The 24130-nt window shown below is 31.6% G+C and overlaps 1 protein-coding gene and 1 non-coding gene across 3 annotated transcripts in view; both read left to right on the top strand.

Moving 5' to 3' along the window:
- Mmp2 (Matrix metalloproteinase 2) overlaps window positions 1–24130 on the top strand; it is a 199107-nt gene that overhangs the window by 77533 nt on the left and 97444 nt on the right. For both annotated transcript variants that reach the window (XM_068777026.1, XM_068777025.1), the window contains exons 3-4: window positions 2936–3058; window positions 4225–4397. In XM_068777026.1, the coding sequence (XP_068633127.1) occupies window positions 2936–3058; window positions 4225–4397 (296 nt within the window). The remainder of the gene's footprint in view (window positions 1–2935; window positions 3059–4224; window positions 4398–24130) is intronic.
- On the top strand, window positions 8134–8206 carry TRNAK-UUU (transfer RNA lysine (anticodon UUU)). The gene has a single exon. It is a non-coding gene; the product is annotated as a tRNA-Lys (tRNA).

Genomic DNA, 24130 nt, shown 5'->3' with positions numbered 1-24130 from the left:
CTTAAAATCGATTTATCCAGTGAATCGTCTCTTCTGTACGATATACCATTACGAAGTTTTATGAACTGGTGTCAGTAAGCAATGCTGTATTCCGCGTGAAAAAATATAATGGAAATACCAAATATCACATGATCACGATTAGGCCTCATGCAACTCCACAATGCACCGTATCACTTGCCATCAGGTGAACACTCACCTTTGTTCGTCTTTTGAGATAAAAAAGCATCAAAATATATTTCCCTCATTAATATTCATTACATGATAAGCGCGGAGAAATCGTGGACGGTAAATTGAAACCGAATGACGTTTAATTATCATTGTGCCGATCGACGCGTGCCGCATTAACCCAATTAATAATGTATTTTGCATTGCTTTATGAGTTCGTTAATCCCGTAGGTAATATATAATAAATTAAGAACAGAGGTCTGTTATAATATGCGGACATCAGAACTCTGATCACTTTGTTTTACGTCATAGTAACTTTAGCCTAGAGCATCACAGAGCTTGCGTGTTGAGTTAATACATCTGACAGCTCAAGAGTAGAGTTTTTTTTTTTTTTAAATTTAAAGCAGTATACATTATGCATAGACTACATATTAATTGTTATACTAGTTAGTTGTCGGTTTACATAAAGTTGACAAAGTCGTATAGTGTCAGTGTAAATTGTACACTGTGTGAATAATACATTGTTTACAATTTGCATCTCCCGACTTTGTACTGCTAGAAATTATGGGCCTTGAACATTTCATTGTAAAAAAGTAAAGTATTATATTTCATGGTGATCATGACACAGGTTGATTGGAAATAGGTGTAAAAGCTTTAAAGCTTTTTACTAACAAATCCGCTATATATTTACCCCTTTAAAGATTTCACAGCTTTAACAAATCATCCTGTACATCATAATTTTCAAAGGAAATAAATACATATGAGAATAATTGATAGAAAAATCCTTGTCAAAAATGAAACGACATAATAGAAGGAAAGTTTGACACTTGGGTCAACAAAGAAATGCAAATAGATAAAAAATAACAACGTTAAAAATTTCTTATTAATTCGCAAGAAGGTAATAAAATGAGAAGTCATTAAGATAACAACAAAACAACTGAGCACTACTTACCAACATTCGGGACTGAAGCGGCCGTGCAAAGTAATGTTAGAGGTAACTTAGCGGCAAACAACCGGTGTAGCTTAACTGGAACTTTGTTACGACCTTAACTTTGATCCGGCCTCGTGAAGAAACTTTAACACATAACTTACCACAAATATGTTTTTCTACTTAGTTGTTTATTTGAACTACTGATGTACTTTATTTTATTAATTACTTATAAAATCATTTCAATATTATTTGAGCTCTAAAAAACTCAATTAAAAAAAATATTACGTTAACAATTTTTACGTCAGCCAGGACAAAAAATATTTTATATGTATTCATAAGAAGCTTTTACTTTCTTTAATGACTTTATTCATAACATAAGAAATTTCCACCTATGTACTCAGAATTACTCTGCAACCATAAGACTTTTAATAAGACTCATAGTGAGCAATGAAGAGAGCATTACTTAAAGCTTTGTAGTGTGATCTATTCAGAAATGAGAGAAAGTGGGCAGAAGAATCAAGGTCACGTACGTAAATCGAAGAATCGCATATGAGAAGTGGCAGTGGGCGTGGCACGTCATTCGTGCAACCGATGGCCGAATATGCCGAAAGGTTCTCGTCTTGTGATCACTAGCCGGTAGACAGAGCGTTTGTCCATGCTTCCCACTACATACAGATGGCATAATTGATGTCGTGGGAAGTTACCGTTACTTGCAGCGCAAAACCGGTCTTTATGGCAATCTTCAGGTCAGGCCTATACTTGGCAATGGGCGCCTATCTACTGATATGGTGATAACAATGATGATTACTTTGGACGAGTAGTGATCAATTAAGAACGGATTTTATGAAATTCCATCCGCAAAGGAGGCAAAGGAGGCGTTCATTAGAAATTTTCAAACTATTGCTTTTTAGGTTAAAAAAAACTTGGTCCGGATATTTTATGGCATGTACGGATTTTACTACATTACGCTAAGAAAAGCGCGCTTGACAGAGCTTGATATGACAATCTAAAATTAAATTTGTACATTAAAATGTAGTGTTCTCCTATTTCCTTGAATTTCTTTAATTACAAAATTTCACAAATATTTTTCATAAATTATATTGCATGAAATTTTCTTATTTCTAATCACCGTATTTAATAATAGTGAATCGCATTTGGTTATTGATATAATTTTTTATTACATTCCTTATTCGCTAAATTGTACTTTAATATCGTAATGTAATGTAGTAATGTACTAACAGGTACATTTCACAGCTCCTACAACAACACCCCGCTTAATGACATGTAAATTGAACTTGGACGTCGGCGTACATGTCCGAATTATTGCACAATATCCGTCGAATTAGCGAGCAGCGCGGATTATGTAAAATAGGCGTGGACCCTTCATTAGTACACTGATAGCCTTAATTACACGGATTCGGCCAGTCTTTTGGGACGGGAACAACAAAATGTCACAGATAACGACTTTATTTACCTTTTAACTACACTCTGGAATTAACTTTAAATTTATTCGAAATTAGAATCGGTATTATTTGTGGAAATAATTGTTTTAAAATAAATTTGAAGTAAAAGTATTTTTAAGCCTATTAAAGTTTTAAATGACTTCGGATTTTATATTTAAATTAATAAAAAATGTAAAAATTGCATCTGCTGTAGGTTTCTTCGACCACATTTCTGCACCTTACGAACAACTTTTCGTATCCATAGAAAATTTTATAACATTCTAGAAAGATAGTCGCAGCCCCTGCGAAAGTTCAGTGTACATTGAATAAACTCGTTTAAATTAAGGTACATGTCATCTCAATTACATTTTTTAATTATTGTAATTCGTCTTTTCAGAGAAGCTACCTCGAGAACTTCGGATATTTGAAGAAAGGCCAACCTGAAATCGCAAATCTTTTAATGGGCGATGTCGCACAATCCTACGAAGATGACTTTAGGATTGCCATCAAAACTTTACAGGTGCGTATTATATTATTAAAATCTAAAAAAAAATACTAACCGAATATTTTTAATAGAGTCTTGTTTCTACAGGAAATGTTTTTTTTATTTTCCCTTCATAGCCGAGTACGCGGTATATCGGCAAAAAATACGTAGCAAGGTCTATATGGACCGCTATACATACACTGCTACCAAGTTACTGCAGACTTTATGTCAACAGAGTGTATCTATATAATCCTTTGATTTATTTATTACTTACTTATTCGAAACAAACAGAATGCTTTATGAAAATCTATGGCGAAAATTAAATGCTAATAATTACATGTAAATAACTTTTCAAAGGCTGATACATATAATTTAAGACTTTATTTTGTTGACTAAGTAAAACCATTATTACGATTATGTAACACATTTTGTTTATTTATTTGATTGGCCTGCCAACACCAATATATAATATAAATTTACATTAGTGTCATTTGACAAAGTACAAAATTAAATGTTTGCTTATTGTAGGCGTACACAGGCCATAATTATGCTAGAACATTAATAACTGAATAAAACAGAGAACAATCTTACACGGCACTCAAAATAATAATTGAGCATTTGTAATTCAGCGGTAAAGGACTGAGACTTGCGGCCTTAGGTCGCGGGTTCGATTCTTGGGATACAATCTTATATATTTCACACTGTGCGATAAGTATGTAAGATTGTCAATGCCCACACATAAGTTTCGAGAGGATGGGCAGCAGCATTCTCTGCGTACCATAATACCACACTGCTGCAACCCGCCTGCCAAGCGAGGCAATTAAGGCACCCCCCCCCCCCTCCCCGAGATATCATTAGGGCAGACCTGTACATTGCAAAATCGATCTATCTAACTTAAACGTCCAGATAATAATAAAATAAGACACAAACCATTTACTGTGTTTTTTTTAATTTTTATTCTACTATTTACATAAGTCATAGAAGCAAAATTTCGGTAAACATTTTTTGTTCTCTTACTAGCAAAGAAGTCTCTAAGACTATTATAAAACTAATCTTAGCAATATGTTTTGATTATGAAACAAATGTTAGGTAAGTTAGGGATGAGGTAGGAAACAGGTTCATTTTAACCGACATTAATAGTTATTGCTTTAATGATAAAATTATTTAATATTTTCAATACATATAAAATAATACCATTTTAGGAATTTGGTGGCATTCCTGTTACGGGTGAAATAGACGAGGCCACGAAAGAATTGATTAAGAAAAAGCGATGTGGACGACCTGACAGAGAAGAAGGGGATTATGAAAATGGTCGCAGAAAGAAAAGATTTGCAGTCCAGGGAGAAAAATGGAAATACACAAATTTAACATGGAGGTAAGTAAGCATTTACCTCTTAATAAAAGTAAAATATTAAATATTTTTCTTGTTTACATTATGGAGCCATATTTAACGTTATTTTACAAATTTCATAATTACAATACGAAGATAATAAATGTAAAAAATATATTTATCCTCTTTCCTGACATCTAGCGGAGTTATAAAGTACAAAGGCAAGACATTCAGTTTGTCCACATACAACGCCATCTAGCAACTATTATAAAAATTATCGAGACTGTATTAAATAATATGCTATTGCACGCTAGATGGCATTATCGTGTACATGTTTTAAAATATTATTATTAATTATGCTTACTCTAAATATAAAAATATAATGATAGGTTTTAGATAAATATTCCCACGAATTTCATGATTTATATTTATATATATATACACACAAAACAGCAAAGATTCGACAAACGTTTTTTATTTTATTTATTATAGAACTATAGAACCTACACGGTCCACGAAAATGTTGTTTACGAATTTTGTCATTGATGTTAAAAACTAAAAATATAATCACAATAATAGTTGGCTTTATTGATTTATTACATTTTTACATCATGTATTAACAAAATACAAAGAGACAATACTGAGTTATTACATACACTAACTATATACATTGATCAATAGATCGTGTATGAAATAACATATACTAAACATGATGTTACTGAATATGACTATGCATGTTTTTAATATATTTTATATTGTTTAGATTTGCCTAAAATGTTGTATTTTATGCCTAATAATCGCAACAATAGTATTTACTTTATCACCACATAAAATTCACGACAAATAATAGTTAAATCACCAAGCTCGTAAATTTTATGACGCTTTCCGCGTGGCTTAATTAAAAGAATATGTCCATCTGACGCCAAACAGTCCCAGTTTTCTGCCTATATCTTTGTTTATTATTCTAGCGATAGTTGTCAAAGATATAAAATGCTGTTTAAGTTTTAAAAGAAATAATTATTACTTAGCCATATGTTACTATCGTTTTACATGAATTTAAAAAATATGTTAACTTCGAATAATTTTTAAAATCCAATATTTGGCGCCTTCTGTGAACATGTTAAAAAAAAATTAAAAAATTGATTTTGATTTATAAATGTATTTGGATACATTTTAATTTTCTTAATTCATTAACAATGATTATTATCATTTATACTACCAAATTTAAGATTACATGTGCAAAACTTATGTAAGGATTAGTTCAAAAAACGAAAATCCGAAGTTGCTTCCCACTAACGTTTATTTGAAGTGGAAACAACCAGAGAGCACGCGGCTAATTTGAAAAGTTCACAATCACCTACACCGATCGCTGCTTCAGCACAATTTCCTGTCGAATTAATGGTCTGTCAATATTGTACTCCTCCATTACAGTTTGCGGTGCAAACATACAATAAAACTAAAAGTGCCATCTAGTAGCCGTTTTACGAGCTAGTGCTGCATGCTGTTGTTAAAAAACCGAATGTAAAATACTGTAAATTACTTTGAAAAATAAAAGACACCACAATACGTTCAATTTCCCATATATAAAATTATCCTTTGTTACGAAATTCAATAAGTAATAATACTAAGAGCTCTGAAGATCTTATCAATAATTATTTAAATATACAAAAGATGTGACCGCTGTTTAATATTAAGTTTTTAAAATAGTTTGACTCTTTGACACGTTTAAAGAAGATGTTGTAAGAAAGTTTAATTCAAAACAATAAAATAGTTCTCAATTCACATTTGATAATACAATAATTGTTCCCTATTATTTTATTTAAAATGATCTAAAATGTACAATAAAATGTTCGAATAAATATCGCCGTGTACACCCATCCTTTGCATGTATACTGTTAATAAAATACCCATCACGTGGACAAGTTTGCCTTGTTGGTTTAGATTTTAACACAATGAAATGTAAACAGGGTCCGTTATGTTTCAGACATTCGATAACGATAGTTATTACATTGAAATGGCCGTATTGTTTTCGCAGTGTCGTTGACAGCTCAGTGACAGTCACATTTTGCCCCCCGTTGCGAGCAACGCTGTCGTCCACACTAAAAAATTATCGAGACGGCATTTTGATATGCATTAGGAAAATTTAATTGCATAAATTTTATTAAATAATGTGATTGAAATAATGACGATTTAAGAAATCTAAAACATGGAAACATAAAAGAATTGAAAATATAAATATAAAAAATTTAAATTAAAAAGTTAGCTCGGAAAAACACAAATAAAAAAATACGAATAACTGGTAGAAAATACCTACGGCAATATATATATTGCCGTGATCGTAGGTATTTTAAGAAGTGTTTAAATAGATTAATAAAATATAAAAACTTTAACAAAATAATTATTAATGTTTAGCAATTACTGCACATACAATAATATTTTTTGTGTCTAATAAGTACAACATTGAGTTGGAATTGTTTTACTACATTATTATTTCCATACAAACACGATGTAAGATCTTTTAAGTAGGAATAAATAAGCTGCTACCAAACTAATACACTTTATAAACGAAGTGTGCATCATCCATTAACATTACTTATTTACGATAATAATTTTATTGATTGAATGAAACATTAAAAGACCTCCATTAAAAAAAATATTTACGAAGGAATATTGAAGCAGAAATATTGTTTTGACAGATGACAATGTTTAAAAGTAATTAGATGTTAAACCATGTTCATCGCTATTAATACATCTGATTGAAATAAAGAGCATTCGATGAATATGTATCAACCAACCTATTAAACATATATGACGATCATTATTAATTGTAGTAGCCGGAACAGAGCGCTCCACCCTTACCCACACTCGCAGCCGCGTGGCCCCATAGCGACCCCCCGCGGTCGCCTGAACTAGGTTGACGTTCCGATATTGAAGACATTTCAGAATTTCCATTGCGAATAAACGATGTCATACCAAATATTTTAATATGTGTGAATTATGAATAATTAATACAATTATTCCTGATTTCACCCTTTTAGGTATTCTTATATATACTATAGATTTAAACACAACATTAGTACCTTTCAGGTATAAAATAAATCTTTACAGAAATTTCTATAAATTCATTCGAATACTTATCAAGTAAATTTTCGCTGTTGATCGTAAAACTTAAAATAGCGTTAGTTCTGGTAAGTATTGGCGCCGCCGGTTACTAAATGCTTTCTGTGCTTACACTTGAAGCGAAATATATAGGTTCCGCCATCTAGTGATGAGTAGAGATTTTCATTTTTAATTCATGACGGGTATTTATTTAATAGTTACAACAAACCATTTTAAAGAAACTGCAATTATTACAATAATACAATCTAATCTATTTGTGTAATATATTTGTTACCATTACATATAACATAAAAAATAGTTTTTTCATAGACAATAAATACACGTAGCTCATTTTTCTGAGGAAGACAAAATTCGTCAAGCTTTTTGTTGGGAAAAACAAACAGAAAGCAATTTTCTGCCGTCTAATATTTCAATGCTGTCATAAGTTTTTTGCTTTAACATTAATAAAGAATGTCAAACAATTTGTATAGTAATGTAAATATCTTACATTTTTTGTTATATTTAAATTGGCTTTATAGGTAACTCTCAGCAATTTATAGTTAATAGCTATGTAAATCACAAATGTAACTTAAAAATTAAATTGCACAAATAATTCTTATTAGGAAATGTTTTAAATTATTGTTCCCAATACTTAACATATTTTTTGTATTATGCTGTATCTGCCCGGATAGCTCAGTCGGTAGAGCATTGGACTTTTAATCCAAGGGTCCAGGGTTCAAGTCCCTGTTCGGGCGTTTATTCTTTTTTAATATTTTTTCGATGAATCCTACTTTTTTGTGTAACGTAGTATGTTTTTTGTCTACATGATTTATCTCAATCTCTTTAGTTTTTGTATAAGTATTGTACTCCTAAATTTTTATGTTGAATGGCCAGTATAGCAGAGCAATAAACGCCTAAACGAAACTAATAAATTCCTTCTAGGTTTTAAATTTCCTTTTAGGATTTGAAACAACTCTAATATAGTTACATCAATGTACAATTTATAAGTAAAATAAATAAAATATGACTGGCTGATTGAAATTTCTATTAAAATAAATAAATTTTTGTGAATTACTGTAACTACGCTATTATTGTCGACAATTTACCGTTTATATTCGCAAAGTTCTTTCAAACGTAGGAATGGTGACAAACCCTACGCAATAATTATGATCGGAGTTCACCCGCTTGAATATTGATCGAGCTCAGTCGCTCTGTTGTCAACTGTCTCTCGCGAGCTAATGAAGAAAAGTTTGACTCATGCGGTTCTTTCATATACACTTTACCGTCGACATTCATCTTGCACAACTTAAAAATAATAGTAAAAACTATTATATAGTTATATTTTTGTAAAACTGTCCTGTTTTTATTGCATCATAATTTTGAACGCTTTTGTACGACTTTAGACTTAATTTTAGACATAAAGTGATTTTAAAATTTAGTTTACTTTTAGGAAAGAGAAACTTGCATGACACAATTCGTTTCACAGTAAAGTCAACGGCGATATTTAACATAATAGAAAACATTTCAGGGATATTCTTAACATTAAATATAATGCATACATAATATTTCGATCAGTTTTTCTATGTATAATTTAATAGCTGGAGTCCGCTGTCCATAAGGTTTATTATAAAAACGTTTTATATTCATACAGATTAAAATAGCTTTTAACATTACAACGGGTTATAAATAAAACCTGTTAAATTTAGCGTTCTCATGTCACATTTATATCAAGAAAAATCTAATTTAAAAAATATGTACATATAAATGTTAGCTAACAGAATAGATAAGGTTGATGAATTTTAAGCCTTTAGTTTCACAATTTGGCTGTTTATTATTTTAAATGTGTCATAAAAAAACAATTTAAGAGTATTTATATATAATACATTAAATTCAGATTTGAATATTCATTTAATATTATCGAAAATTCAAGTTGACATGTTTAAATATTATATTAACCATGAACAGTACGAAGTCTATAATTTTAAATAAACTAAAAAATATTTTAAGGAAGTCGTAATTTAAATTCATTAAATAAAATCAATTAATACATTGTGTAAATTGATTTCTCAAAGGCTATTTAAGTTGACCAGAGGAAATATCATAGTTAATCAAACGAATTGCAGAAGTCTAACAAAAACCAAAGTATCCAATCACGTTTAGTGTAGTGTTGTATAGATCGGTATCGTATCGACGACACATTCGTTGTATTGATTCTCTGATTAGTGGGAAACCATACCGAGCGGTTCTCGATAACTGAAAGTGGCAAACGACAACGCCTTAAAAGAATAAATGTAAACGAATACGATTTTTTATTGCTCATCCCCGAGCACATGGCCCTTTACTGGATTTACTTTAGACGACGTATTTCGGAGAATTACCAGTTTTTATATTTTGAAAAAAGTGTGGCAATATCTCAATAATTATCATAAGTCTAATAAAATATCTATTTAATAGTTGATACTGTTATATATGCAAAAAAATAAAAAATATAATAGGCTTTTTTTAGTAAAATTAAATAACATTACGTCAAGATAATAATGCGATGACTTAATTTACTTATGCTTCTTTTATGTGAATTCTTTATCTTTTTCTTATATGCTATTAATGTACAATGAAGAAAAAATAAATATGACATACAATGTAATAGTAAGATACGGTCTTATACCAATAGTACTCGATTAACCTAAGGAGGTTCTCTAACCTCCATAGATCTCCTTAGATGCAACGATTTGATTATATTTCGAAGGATTAACTAGGTGCTGGTGCCTGCGGGCTCTGATGTAATATTACAGCTAAAATACAATTTAAAGCTAGTTCTATTTAGTTATGCACCATCACAAGCACAAAGTCCAATATAATTTAATCTATATTCTATTTATTCCATGTCTAAAGCTTTTTATATTTAAACAATAGACCCGCTTACATAAGTTTCTCCTCCGATATTGAAATGGCAAAAAAAAAACGAAAACCTAATTACTTCTCATTTTAATTTATCTTCACAATACTCATCATCATCATTTCAGCTGTGGGACGTCCACAGCTGGACATAGATTTCCAACAGGACCGGTTGATGCGTCCTACATCCATCGTTACAAAGCCGAACATTCTACGCTTGCCGGCCGTGTTTTCTGCTCTAGAACAAAAAGACAACGGCTTTAACGCCTGAATTTAGTCAGTCAGAAATATGAATAGAGCTCGTGACTTCTAAAGATATCCCTTAATGCTATTAATAGACAACGTTTTTAAAACGTTTAACGAAATATACTTTTTGCTTTATACGGAATATTTCAAAAATTAAAAACACATATTATTCTTTCTTTCTATTAAAGGATCCTTTAAAACAGAATATAAAAAAGCTTAGTTTTCATTTCACGCAAGTCTTATTGGTACTTTACTCTATGATAAAAAATTATAGTGTTTCATAAGTATATAGAAGTAATATTTTTAGTATATATATGTTTTGTATTTCCATTTTAAACATAACAACGTTTTTAATAACATATACCGTTGCATGATATTCCATTTGCTGGGGAAGCTTTACATACCTATATAAGGCTTATAATCCCATCGGTTACAAACTTTTCTCTAATATAGAAGCACATGCTTTGAAATACGTTAAGAACTTTGCTAATATGACGCTGCTTCCATCGCACAGCACAGCGACTAAATCCAATCATATTTTGCACGAAACAGAAATCTCTGCTACATCGTAGAGTGATTAAATGTTTGCTCATCCGACCTGAAAAAACTTTAAATAAATATAATCGAGAGTTATTGCCTAAAAACGAGACTACTAAAATGTTCAAAGCAATATCTATTCAATTATTACCGTAGCATCTAAGCACTCTTACTATTGCGATTATTAAAACCAACGGTACTTATTTTCATGTAATTATCATTATATAAACTATATGCAGGACAAAACTTGAAACCTAAAGACAATCGTGGTAGCCCAGCGGTAGAGGACTGAGACTTGCGTTCGTGAGACACGGGTGTTATCCCTGAGATACAATATTTTCATATAAAGGATTGCCATTGCTCACTAACAAGTAACCAGAAGAGACCACACAGCGTTCGCCAACCCGTCTGCCAAGCGTGGCGATTATGGTATTTAACCATATATATCTCTGGGAGAACTGTGCCTTACAGTGGGCGTCTAAAGGTTGAAATGGGCTGAACCGAAGTAGACAATATTAAATAAAGACCAAATATGTAGTTAATAAATATTACTTTTATATTGCATATTAGTATCAAAATGTAACTAAAAAATTTAATATTCCACTTGTACTCATTTAATGTTAATATAATATTTGTACGAAATGTAATTATTTAAAAAAAAATTAAGCTGAACAACTCGTCTCCGTCACGTATTATTCCGCGATTATTGTATTTACACTTTCGTGTCACTTTCGATAAGCGCACCCACAACGATATTCAAATCGAAGAATAATATTCATGTCTATTTATATCCTTTTATCAGTTGCAATAAAATATATATATACCAAAGTCACAAATGCAAACACAATAAATATTTATAAATAGTTGAAAAGGTGAAAATCTCCGTGGATTTTGAACCCTCGACATCTGACGGAAAGGCAGTGATGTGACGTCTACTTAACTTCCACTTCAGCTGTGTGATTCGTCAATTGTCTTATGTATGCATTTTCTCAACAAACAAAATCGATATCTCTATATATTTATAAATAGTTCACATTATTAAATTAACATTAAACATTTATAAATTCTTTCATAATTAAGGTATATATTTATGATACTGCATCATCATCATTGCTTTAGCCATAGCACGTCAACAGGGAATAGATCTTCCCTCTAGATCTTCAATAGGATCGGTAAGAAGCGGCTTACATCAAACAATTACACAATTTTTTTCATTTTACAACGATTTTTACAAAAATGTATGTATGTGGGTAGGCGTAATAGGTTACAAATGCTAGACCATGGTCTCTAGTCCAAACCACAAGGCCCCAGCAGCCATCTGTTCAGCGCAGTATGTGGCCTGCTCGCAGTCACTTCAATTTGCCAATATGCTGGTCTATGTCGATAAGTTTTATTTGTCTACAGATATCCTCATTGTCATGATACGATCTTGTAATGACAAGCATAGCCGTCTCTATGATACTTAATCTCCTCTTTATCTATATCCCTAACCCAATGTTTTAAAATACTACCTTTATTTAACACTCTCCAAAAATGTTATTTAACTATTTACTACAATAACTGACCACCTGTGCACACTGTATGAACAATATAATCTTTTAGATTAAAGATAGAACGTGTCTAAGTAAACACAAATTGTTATTGTTCAGAACAATTACCAATTTTCATAATTAAACCATAAACCAGGCGGAAAGTTCATTTACCTTTTAATTTCATTACAAGGAAAAGCCGTCGTGATAGATAAGAGATTGATATTTCGTGCGATGACAGTCTATGCCTCAAAATGCCTTAACTTTAAATTATGACGTTATGATGATAGAGGGTTGTATTTACATGAATATTCCCTTGTATTAGAGAAGCACTATAAAAGGCTAACATTACATGATGATACATCGCGATTGAGATCTTTAGGTTAATTACAAACCTAAAAATGTCTTTAGGAATTTCTGTTGAATTTCACTGCATAGTTTACTTATATATTGTAAAGCTCACTAATTACTTACAAACTCCATATAAGTAGATTCAAGTTTTTATGTATGTATTATACATAAAACGATTAAATAAGATATAATTTGTGTAACTTAGTAAGCTGTGACTTATATTTTATAAATTTGACCCTCATTCTCTCTCTCATTCTGACTTGAGATTCTTGCGATATCCGGATATGTAATGAATATGTAACATATATATTTATAATATATATATCAAATTTTCAGCCATATGACGTCCACTGTTGGACGCAGGGCTCCCATTAAATGTATGAGATTAAAATTTTCTAGTACAAAATATTTTTTACGATCTAATTCAGTTCATTTCCTTTGCTACTCTATCCGTAAAAAAAGTAAGCTGCTGTAATATGTCAAAGTAAATATAGTTTTTAGTTTAATCAAACATAATGTCAAATAAATCTTTTTTAATTTAATAGCTAATACAAAACATACATTACAAAAAGATGTATACTTTTATCTTTTTGTTAAGTGTATAGCTATCCCGCGTAACTTTCTATTCAAGTTTGTACATATGAAAATAAAAACAGTTATATTCGAATTGTATAGCGATTTTCCCTTCCTCGTGCCCTGTCGGTTCGATGTGTTTCGCACCGTTCAACCCTCGGTACGTCGCAATACTTTGTGTCAGGTAGCGTAAGATTTGAATCCTTTACGAGCAATCAGACGTCGATAAACAAACGAAGACTTGGAAATTCTATAAACGTTATTTAAAATCCCATTCTTCTACTCAGTAAATCTCGAATTTCTTATAATATCAATTTTACCTATAAGTTGCCTTAAAGCCGTCGTAGAGGTATCTAGTATCGTAGAGGTATACAGACCCATCTAGTGTCTCCAAAATGATTTTTTTAAATTAACTTTTAATATATATCGATAATAAAATTTGGAGGCGAATAACTCTGCTATTGTATTAAAAATGTTGTAAAAATTACCACAAAAAAATTCGTTTGAGTTTATTAAGGTTTCTACTCAAATTAAGGCATGTTTAGAAACCTAGTAAATTAAAAATTAAAAGTTGCCAATACATGGGGAATTCATAGTAATTTTTGTCAAATTGGGCTTTCCTTCATTCTTCCCACGATGTGCAAAAGTGGACACTATAAATGATCCTATGTGGATATTAATATGAATAAATCGATAAATACTGAATGTTAGCTGCTTTCAACCGGTTCTATCCGAAACTAAAGGTTCTATAGGAGCATCCCCAGCAGTAAATTCCTACTTAAATAAAGATAATTTGAATTTGAATAACCAGACCAAAACTTATTTAAACGGAAATGTTGTGCAGACGAAACGAGGTATAGTACATAGTTATAAATTTGTTGTTGTGATATATTTGAACAGAAAAAAACTTATGTCCACCGAGGAGGGAATCATAGAATGTTTTGCCGTATTTTGGTGGTCAATGTTTGAATAATTGTCCATTCCAGGGTATATTTTATATTTAAAAGACCTAAACCTACCAGAAATATAACAAAAGCCATCTGCAATGAACGTGTATTTTGTTAAAATGTGTTCGAATGCGTTATATATTCGTGTTACCGTCACAGAAGTACAATTTCAATTAATCGTGTCGAGCGGCCTTTCGTTTCTGCTTGACTGCGATAGCTCTACATACACAACAATAAAAATACCAAACATATCTGGGGTTGCGCTGAGACGACTGGAGGGTTCAGGGAACAATTTTTCTGTAATAAAATTGAATTGCTTAAAAGTTTTATATAGCTTATGAATGTAATATGTAAAATGATTTTTTACTTATGGTGTTTGATTATAAGTGTAAAAACTTTAAAAGACTGAATGTAAATTTGCTGTCAATTAATGTATGGTAATACCGTATCCGAAAAATACAAAGAATTCAGGAACAATAGAGAACGTAATAGTAATTGTTACAAAAAGCTTTTTCAAAATTGGTTTTACCAGATATTAAAGTTAACTAACGTTTAATATTTGTTCCAGCAGACTACAGCTAGAAGTTATTGCCTTTTCACGTTTCAATATAAAACAATAATATTATAGTATATGATACAGGTTGATTGTAAAAGCTTTCAGGCTCTTTGCTAACAAATGAGCGTTACGTTTACCCATTTAAATCTTTTACACCTATAACTGATCATCCTGCACGTAAGAAATATTTAGTTCTGGAAATATTGATAAATAATGTGTAACTCTATAATGAAGACATCTATCCACCAGTACACAGCCGATGCTGCTGAAATTACAATTAGGGCGTATATCTATCGAGTTCTCAGGTCGGCTGCACGCGGCGATCACTCACTTGCACTTTTAATTAATTTATTTATCGAGACGCGAATCGACGGCGCAACTCGGGCCACCGCCCCGCCCCGCCGCCGCCTATATATACCGTAGAGGAGCAGTGACGTCCGTCAGTTTTCTCAGGGACGCCACGGGCGCCGGCGCCCACCCTGAGAAAATGAGTCGGGAAGACGAGGGCTGTACTTTTCTTTTAATTTAACTTAGTCGTCATGTAGAGGGCCGGGGCGTGCAGATGGCTCGGCTGACGAAGCGGTGGAGCAGTGACCTTGAGGTAAGTGCAAGCGCGGAGTCGTTCGATAGACTACGCCGCGCCGCCCGCCCACGGGCCTGCACTACAGCTGTTTTATTTGATAACGTGTCGCTCCGTCGACTTATACCGATTTATTGCGTTACTTCTGTTCTTCCGTTACTTACTTTTTTCTTATAAAATTTGTATTTTTAAAAAAAAACCGTATTCGTTAATCTTACGATCCAGCTTTTTAATACTTTCCAGTATTTGAGTTTTTATAAACAATTTAAAATTTATTAGTACCCTAATAACTAACGTATAATAACGGCACAAAAAAGAGTATGTTTTTATAAAATTTCACTTTCCATGTTAGTCCAACGCTGCCGTTTCACGTAAAATAAAATAACGGATTGCATAGACCGGAATATATTTAAAAACTCGCTGGGTTACAAACTCGGGTATTTTTCACGCCCGCTGATGCGGCGTTTCGCGATAACATTCATAATACATGGCGCGCCCTCGGGCTTTGCACCAATTCAGTACTAAAAATCTGGTCCCCTATAAATCTAAAGTCTATACACTCGAACGTAGTTGGTTCACGGCCAAACACAGGCCAGTAATTGCGACAACAGGAGCTCTCTCTTAATTTGCTTAATTTAACCGCTTCTGAACTAAATCATGCAGTTAAATAAGATATTTTAATCAAGCGTTTTATCTCTTCTTCGTTCTTCTTATCTTTAAACGTTTTTAACCTGTATCTACACTGGGACTAAAAATCCCGTGTTTGAGAAGATTGAGTAGGGGTTCTGGTATGTTGGGGTAAGTAATGTCTGGCCCAACTGGTCTAAATTAGCCTGATATATACTCTAGAGAAAAAAGTCTGTGTATAGATTAAGTTTCTATATTTAGTTAAATAATTTATTATCGAAAACTAGAGTAATAGACAGAAAGTACAAGGCAATAAAATGTGATAAGTTCATATTTTATTTTTAAAGTAATTGATAATAATTATTAAGACAAGTAACAAAAGTTAAAGTATAAAATAACATCTGTTTGTTTATTTAAATAAATGAATGAATGTTGTAGGAAAATTCTTTCATAAATATTTCTAAGACAAAGCAGAATTGTCCAGAAACATTATTCTTTTATATGAATAAAATATAATATTAAGGTTACAAAAGAACAAGCATATCTTCAAAATGCTTTACAATAGTTTGCGGGCTATAAAAGCTTACTGAGTGTAAACTCCGCTTCGGTGCAGATAAAGCAGCTTGAATTTAAAATTTTCTTTTATACCTAAGTTACTAAAAGTATAAAAGAAAAGTTCACATGAAACAAATATGGCTTCAAAATTTCAATTACGAACTTACGACTGTTGTTCTAAATGTAGTTAATTTATTCATGGGAAATTGGGTTCATATGACTTTATTGTACACATTAAATTATCGTACGATTAAAATAGAAACGAAAATATTCATGGTCGGAAAATAGGGTAAAAAAGCTTTTCTCTATGTTTTAATATTTTTATGGGTGCAACCTAAATATCACTGCCATACAGAAAATATTTTACGTGGCAAACATGTTTCAGTACGTGTCGAGTGGGTATAAAGAAACTTGTAAAATATTGGAGATTATATCCTGTGACCTGACCGTTTCTATACTTATTCTTTTTATTTGAAATATATTATTGAATCTTATATGATCATTGTTTACACACAGGTAATCGAGTAAATCGCTGCCATTTATTATTAAAATATATGCAGAGAAAAATAAAACTGCAAAATCTGTTTATGAATATTGAATTGTTATTTTCCTTTACCGTATTAGAGTATATTAAATTAACGATGTATACGAAACAAAATTAATAAATTTTAATAAATATACTGTACCCTTTCTCTTACATTTGATTTTTTTAAATAAAGATATAATCTTGAAAATACTACTGCTCATCGTATAAAATGTCACACCTGAAATATGTTAAAAATATTTACTTGTCCTTCACGAACACCGCAAAAAGTGGACAAAATACCAAAAATTTCTTAAATTATTTCAAAGATAAAACCAGGTAGCAGTAAATACATCAGAAAAGTTAAGAAAAAAGAAAAATAACATCCATCACTAGATATTTAAAGATTCAAAAACAATTAGTGCCCAAAGAAAACAATAATAGCGGCAAAATTATCGTAAATTAAAAGAAAAATGTACATTAAATTTTTTTTTTAATTTCTTCCATTTTTACGATTTCTGTACACCGCGTAATTTAATTGTTAAAGCACTAAAAAAGCCCACAATATTTCGCAGCACTACCAACTGAAAAGTTTTCATTGTGCGAAGCCCATTTTCCTGTTTATGCTATTATTACGCTCAAACTCTTATTACTACCGTATATAAAAATCTCTGATATCAACTGAGTATTATCAAATGTAAAATTTTCATCTTTCTAGAAGTGACAATTTAGTTTATTAATTAATTATTGAAACAGAGATATGATTGATCAGTAAGGTTATTTTTTTTGAGCCAATACAAATATAAAATATACTCGCTAAATAATTATATCCGTCAGGTGCGTTCGTCAGTAGTTACAAATAATAATTTTGGTGTTGGTAGTAAATATAATATATAGATAAATAGCCATACAAGAATCATGGTGGTGTCAAATTCATTTGCACCATAGAAGTAGTTGCAATGTACTGTTGTGTTTCATTTACAAAACCAACAGAAAATTTAAAATGTTATAAAATCATGCCTTTAGTTTATCGGGACTCGGCTTATTGTAGGTGATACATTAATCTCGTCACTTTTACTTTAAAAAATCCACCTCTACACAATGTTCTTTCTATTTATTATTAATTCAAGTTAACAATTCAACTCACAGCCATCATGTTATCGTCTAGAGAGAAATAATTCTGATTCTCGGTATTCGGATCGATTTTAAATATATTCCTACTCGACAATATTACGAAAAAACAATCTCTTAAGATTATTAATATCTTGAAAAGTATATTCGGTGTTATTATAAATATAACACAGGGTATAAAAAAGTTGACAAAGGAATAATTCAGTCTATCCAGATTGTCATTTAATTTTAATTTACAATAAGTTTTCGTACACAAAATTGATATTGTAAATCAACGAAACTATACGAAATTACAAACTGTGCCTTTGAATACAGACTTGCTGAAATTTTCTTTTCTATTCAAAGCAAAACGATGGAGGTACCTACTCAATCAAAAATGTTTACCGATGGAGAAAGCCAGTCCAATATTTCGACCCCTACCACGAAGCTGCATTATCTATTCACGTTAGAATACGAACGTATTTGAACTCTAGCTTTTCGTGCTATGGGGAGACCTGCCGCGATATTTTTTTGGACACGCGACTTTCGATACTTATAGGTACATAAAATACAATACAAACAATGAAGAGTATTTTTACAACAGAAGATAACCCGTGCGAGCATTCGTTGATATATTTGGAATTTTATTAAACGAAATACTCGTTTAATATGCTGATTCAAACAGTAAACAATTCAAAAACAAAAATAATTATTTGGCAAATAATTTGGTCTCGGAATGATTAAAATTAACAACATGTTCCCAACCATATTGTTTAAAAATTTAAGTGAGTCTAGACTACTATTATTTTGATGGTTAAGAATTTAGTCCCCTTTTCACAATTATAATTTTTTTCTTTACCTCATGTAAAAATTATACAATTGCAATATATTTCATTCAAGTATATTCTGGTATTATAATTTCCAGACAGATTTCACTAATTATTATTAGTTTCAAATAAAATCGTCGAGGTAAATACTATCATGGTATCGGTAGATACGCATTAGTAAGTCTGTTTGTCATATTCAAACAAAAAAGTGTGCGGTCGGAAAACTATGGTTGCTTTAGTTAGGTAGCAATGGTTTGACATAAGAACCGTTTTTCAGTATGTGTTTCATTTCTAGAATTCTAGGTCTGTCAATTCGAAATTAAATTTAAATATTTTGCTGAATAATCAAGACTTTACAAGAGAACTTCTTCAATTATTATCTTTACCTCATAATCATATGTAAATTGCTCTAAGCCATACAATAATATATTTAAAGTTAGAGTTTACCGTTAATCCAACACACTTCGTTTATATTATCAGTGCTCACGGTAATTAAAGTTTAATTAATTAGGAAAACTTCAACCATTACAACAGCGTTCAACAATTTAAAAGCTCATTATAATAAGCAAGTAATGTGTTAAGTGATTATTATAAAACGTCTTATATTTCGTTTTACTTCCATAACTAATATCTTTACTGTTATCTGTTTAATACTATGCCTAAACCGATTCATCTTTTTTAATGAAAATTTTCATTTTTTTCTCCGTTTTACCACTATGAGATTCTGCCAAATCAGCGATATATGATCTTTAAATATGAACATGTGTCACCGTTCACAAAAATTGTTGTCATACATCATCATTATCATCATGTCAGCCGCAAGACGTCTACAGCTGGGCACATGCCTCCTTCAGTGATTTATCTATTTTTTTAACAGGTCAGAAATACCAGCTCCAGCGTCTTCCGACCACCGTAACAAGGTCATCTGTCCCAACATGTGTAGACGTTTTACACTGCGCTTGCCAATCAGTGTTCTCCACTCCACAACCTTATTACGCCATCAATTCTGCATGCTATGTGGCCTGCCCAAAGGTACTTTGACTTGACAATTTGTTGGGCTATGTTGGTCACTTTCGTTAGCCTATGAATCTTTTCATTCCTGATTAGATCTTACAGGAAAGCATACCCATCTCTATGGCTCGTCGGCCGACAGTAAGCTTGCCAATGAGGCCCAAAGTTTATTACTTAGGATGTCCTAATTTTATAAAGCATCTAAAAAGTAATCATAAATGCCTCATAAGCTAGATAACATGTTTTATTTTACATTTTTCCACTAAAAATTGTCTAAATATAATCTGATACTATTGGTTTAAAAGTATGAGATGCCCATCCGCAAGTCATTCACTCAACTGAGGCTCAACATAGTTAAAAACAAAAAGGAAATAACCAACCCAAATTGCATGCAAAAAAAATCACTTTCATCTGTTATATCGCCAAGAATGATTCATTTACATAACTTGCCAAACGGAACAGACTTCACAGGGATCACATTGCTAATATACATTAAAAGGAGGCAAACAGTTGTAAATAATTTAACCATTAATTAAGTTTCCTTTATTTCAATAAACTCCAACGTCTGATTCCTTGTTAATTGCCAGCTTGCACAACGGACTGCAGAATCGGATGCAGCAAAATTGGTGACTGTTGAATGCAAATTTGCAGCCAGTTAGCAGCAAAATGGATGTATACGTTTACTCGACGTACTTCTTGTAGATTTTAATTGTTGTTACTGTTTACTTAATTATACTAAAATTTAAAAGATAAATAACAAAAGCGATAGAAGGAAAGATAAAAGGTCGTGCTAAATGTATTATTACAACTACTTGTATTATAGCAATGGATATGAATATTAGAGTACTTTATGAGATCATTACACAATACATCTTCCTATTACTTAACGAAAACAATTGACAAACTTGAATAAAATATATATTTGTGTGTAGTGTCTAAAGATAAATCTTTATACAAACGATTTGGTCGTCTCACACTACTTTCTGTCACTACTGAAATTTGTTATAATTTTCTACCGGCAATTTTTATTATATTTGTTTATCTAACACAGCGAGTGTCTGACACAGCGAGTCTTCTTTAAAGCAATAATAATTACCATAATTTGTATCATTTATAGGTAGTAAAAAGTAGATGAATTTTATTTAAATCACTGTAGGTACAGTCTTCACCAACTGTTTCTATACCGCTCCCTGTTATTTTCCCCGAGCCACGCCGGCGCCACCTTATTATGCAAGGTCATTGTAATCGACTCTCAGCACTCTATGAAATCAGTCTGAATATTGTATCGTTATTATAAAGTGTTTCTAAGAACGTATTTTGTACATACCTCATCTAATTGAAGTATAAATTTATCTCTTATATTTCAATCGTTATTAGCAATACCAATTATGTGAAAAATATTAAAGTACTTTAAACACAATTGACGTACCCTTATTTTTAATACATTACTGTAGTCTTCAAAAGAACCATCGAATGTTTATAGTTTACCCATTAAAGAGAAGTTTTTTGTACCGGTCATAATAATTCAGTGCTACCGAAAATTTTATAATACAAAATTTCTTCAAATAAGAAATTGCGATCATCGCATGAAGCATCTAACATCGTGAATCATCAAGATCGTCCATTAATATCCAGGAAATATAATTGCAAAACATCTAGTAGTAACCCAAAAGTTTTTTACAAATTAAAAAAAAAACTGTACCAGTATTTTTTACATAACCCAGTAGATTGGCAAGTGACGAGAAGGTGGGTAGGCTATTTAAAGCGCAGGACAGATGGCAACTGGGGCGTTGAGGTTTTGAAGTGGGACTACAGACTGGCAAGCGCAGTGTAGGACTTCCAATATTCAGTCATCAAAAGATAAAACACATATCAATGATTAAATTAGAGATTTATCTAATTATAGCCATTTTTCGAACTAGTTTCTCGCGCAAAATAAACGAATCCTGTTATATAACTCGAACTACTTTATCGCTACTTAAATTATGATTTATTATATAAAAGGCATGTGTATTGTGTTAGATATTTATTTTGGATATGCTTTATAAATCTTTCGCATAATGATATGTACTATTCTGACTATTACAATGTGATGTTATAATTATTATATAAAATCAATAAAAGAGGCGTATGCATTGCAGTGCGTATATCAGCTAATATGTTTACAAAAGGAAGATATCTTTGTCTACTATATGTTGTTTTAAGTTTTCATATAAGGATAATATGAAGATATATAATGATTGACAATGGAGCATCCATTACACAGTTAAAATTTTTCTATTTTATTTGAATTTTAGTTCCTATTTAAAATAACTAAGTCCGTAAAACTAAGCATTGATTATCTATCCAATACGAATGATACCGATTTCGTACAATCAGTTTCGAAACATCAACTCGATGTTAGATAGATCCGAATCAATTTTCGTTAGCGCTGAAAATTTGTACACATTTGCCCCTTTCCGCCGACACATCTCGCATTTCCTGCCGTCTGTCCGCGGGTTACGCGCTATACGCTGTTACAGAAATACCAGGTGAATGGAGTGAACATTCCTGCTCAACACAGTTAGTAGTCGTTGACGTTTTTGTAAACAAATAAAAAAATAAAATAGTTGTTTCTGTACTTCTAACTACAGCTTTCCACTTTTTTTAAAAGGAACAAGTATATATTCTTTCAAATAATTAACGAGCACTTTAGATAGATAGATACAGAGACTACTGTCAAATTCGGAACGATAATACTACTGAGAGTTACTTTTTTACGCCGAGGTTAATATTATTTCTGTAATAAATTTTCTGTCATGAGAATATCGGCATGGTACTAATTCTCGGCATGTTCATCTCCTATATGAAGTATATATTCTCTCCTATAGCCTCTCTTTTACAATAATGGTCTTTATTCATCAAACTTGCCTTTGTACAAGTCTTAAATAAAAAATAAAACGTAAAATTTAATATTGCTTTAGAGATTTTAATACAAAAAGCGTATACCATATCCCAAAAAGAAAGAAAAAAAATTATATCAACGAAAACTTGGTGTTACAAGGTTCTGAATAATACAAGGGTAGTACGTCACGTAGTACTTTTGGCTTTAAGCAACGAAATCCGTTTTTAAACAAATCGCTGCAATCTAAAAATTTGTTTTTCAAACACGTCGAACACCCTAACGTCGCGACGTTCAGTGCGCCATTTTTATTTCATCATAATTCCGTTTTCAATTTCTAGCGAGAGCGGCAGTGGCGGGATTGGTGCGTAAAACTCGCGTAAACATTGGAGCGGTCGTGGAACGGTCCCTACTGTAACCGGTTTATGTCGGTGCAGAGTGTAAAGAGATAAGGTTCTTTATGTGTGTAATCATTTCGTGTTACGACAGTCTTCGAAGCTCGTGACTGTTATTAAGCTGTTCCTTTTCCTCTAAGTCTCGCGCCGTGATTTAAACTTACAATGTTAGAGAAACGTTCCTAGTAATCGGTTCATTTTCATAGCAGCGCCACCTGTGTTTTTAAGTCAAAATAAAAAAAATATCAATAAATTCGTCATGGAAATTTGCATTCTTTTTCAAATTATATTCGACAGTTTTTCTTGAGTTTAAAATGATATTTAAATAAAAACTGTAGCACACTTTATATGCATTAAACTTTCTGGGACTATGAATAAAACCCATTAAAGTTTTTAGTATATTAAAATAAACAGTAAAAATATAAGAGTCCATAATTACAGTTAGAAATAAAGTAAAAGTAAAAAATCTTCACAGAAAATGTCACATACATGCAAATGCAATTTCCAAGGTTTAACTTTCAGTCACCTATTCGTAA

Source organism: Battus philenor, unplaced genomic scaffold (assembly GCF_028537555.1).
Source record: "Battus philenor isolate CCGP_79_NKW_IND1 unplaced genomic scaffold, ilBatPhil1.0.hap1 SCAF_13, whole genome shotgun sequence".
Lineage (NCBI taxonomy): Eukaryota > Metazoa > Arthropoda > Insecta > Lepidoptera > Papilionidae > Battus > Battus philenor.
This window is presented reverse-complemented; position numbering and strand designations above follow the sequence as displayed.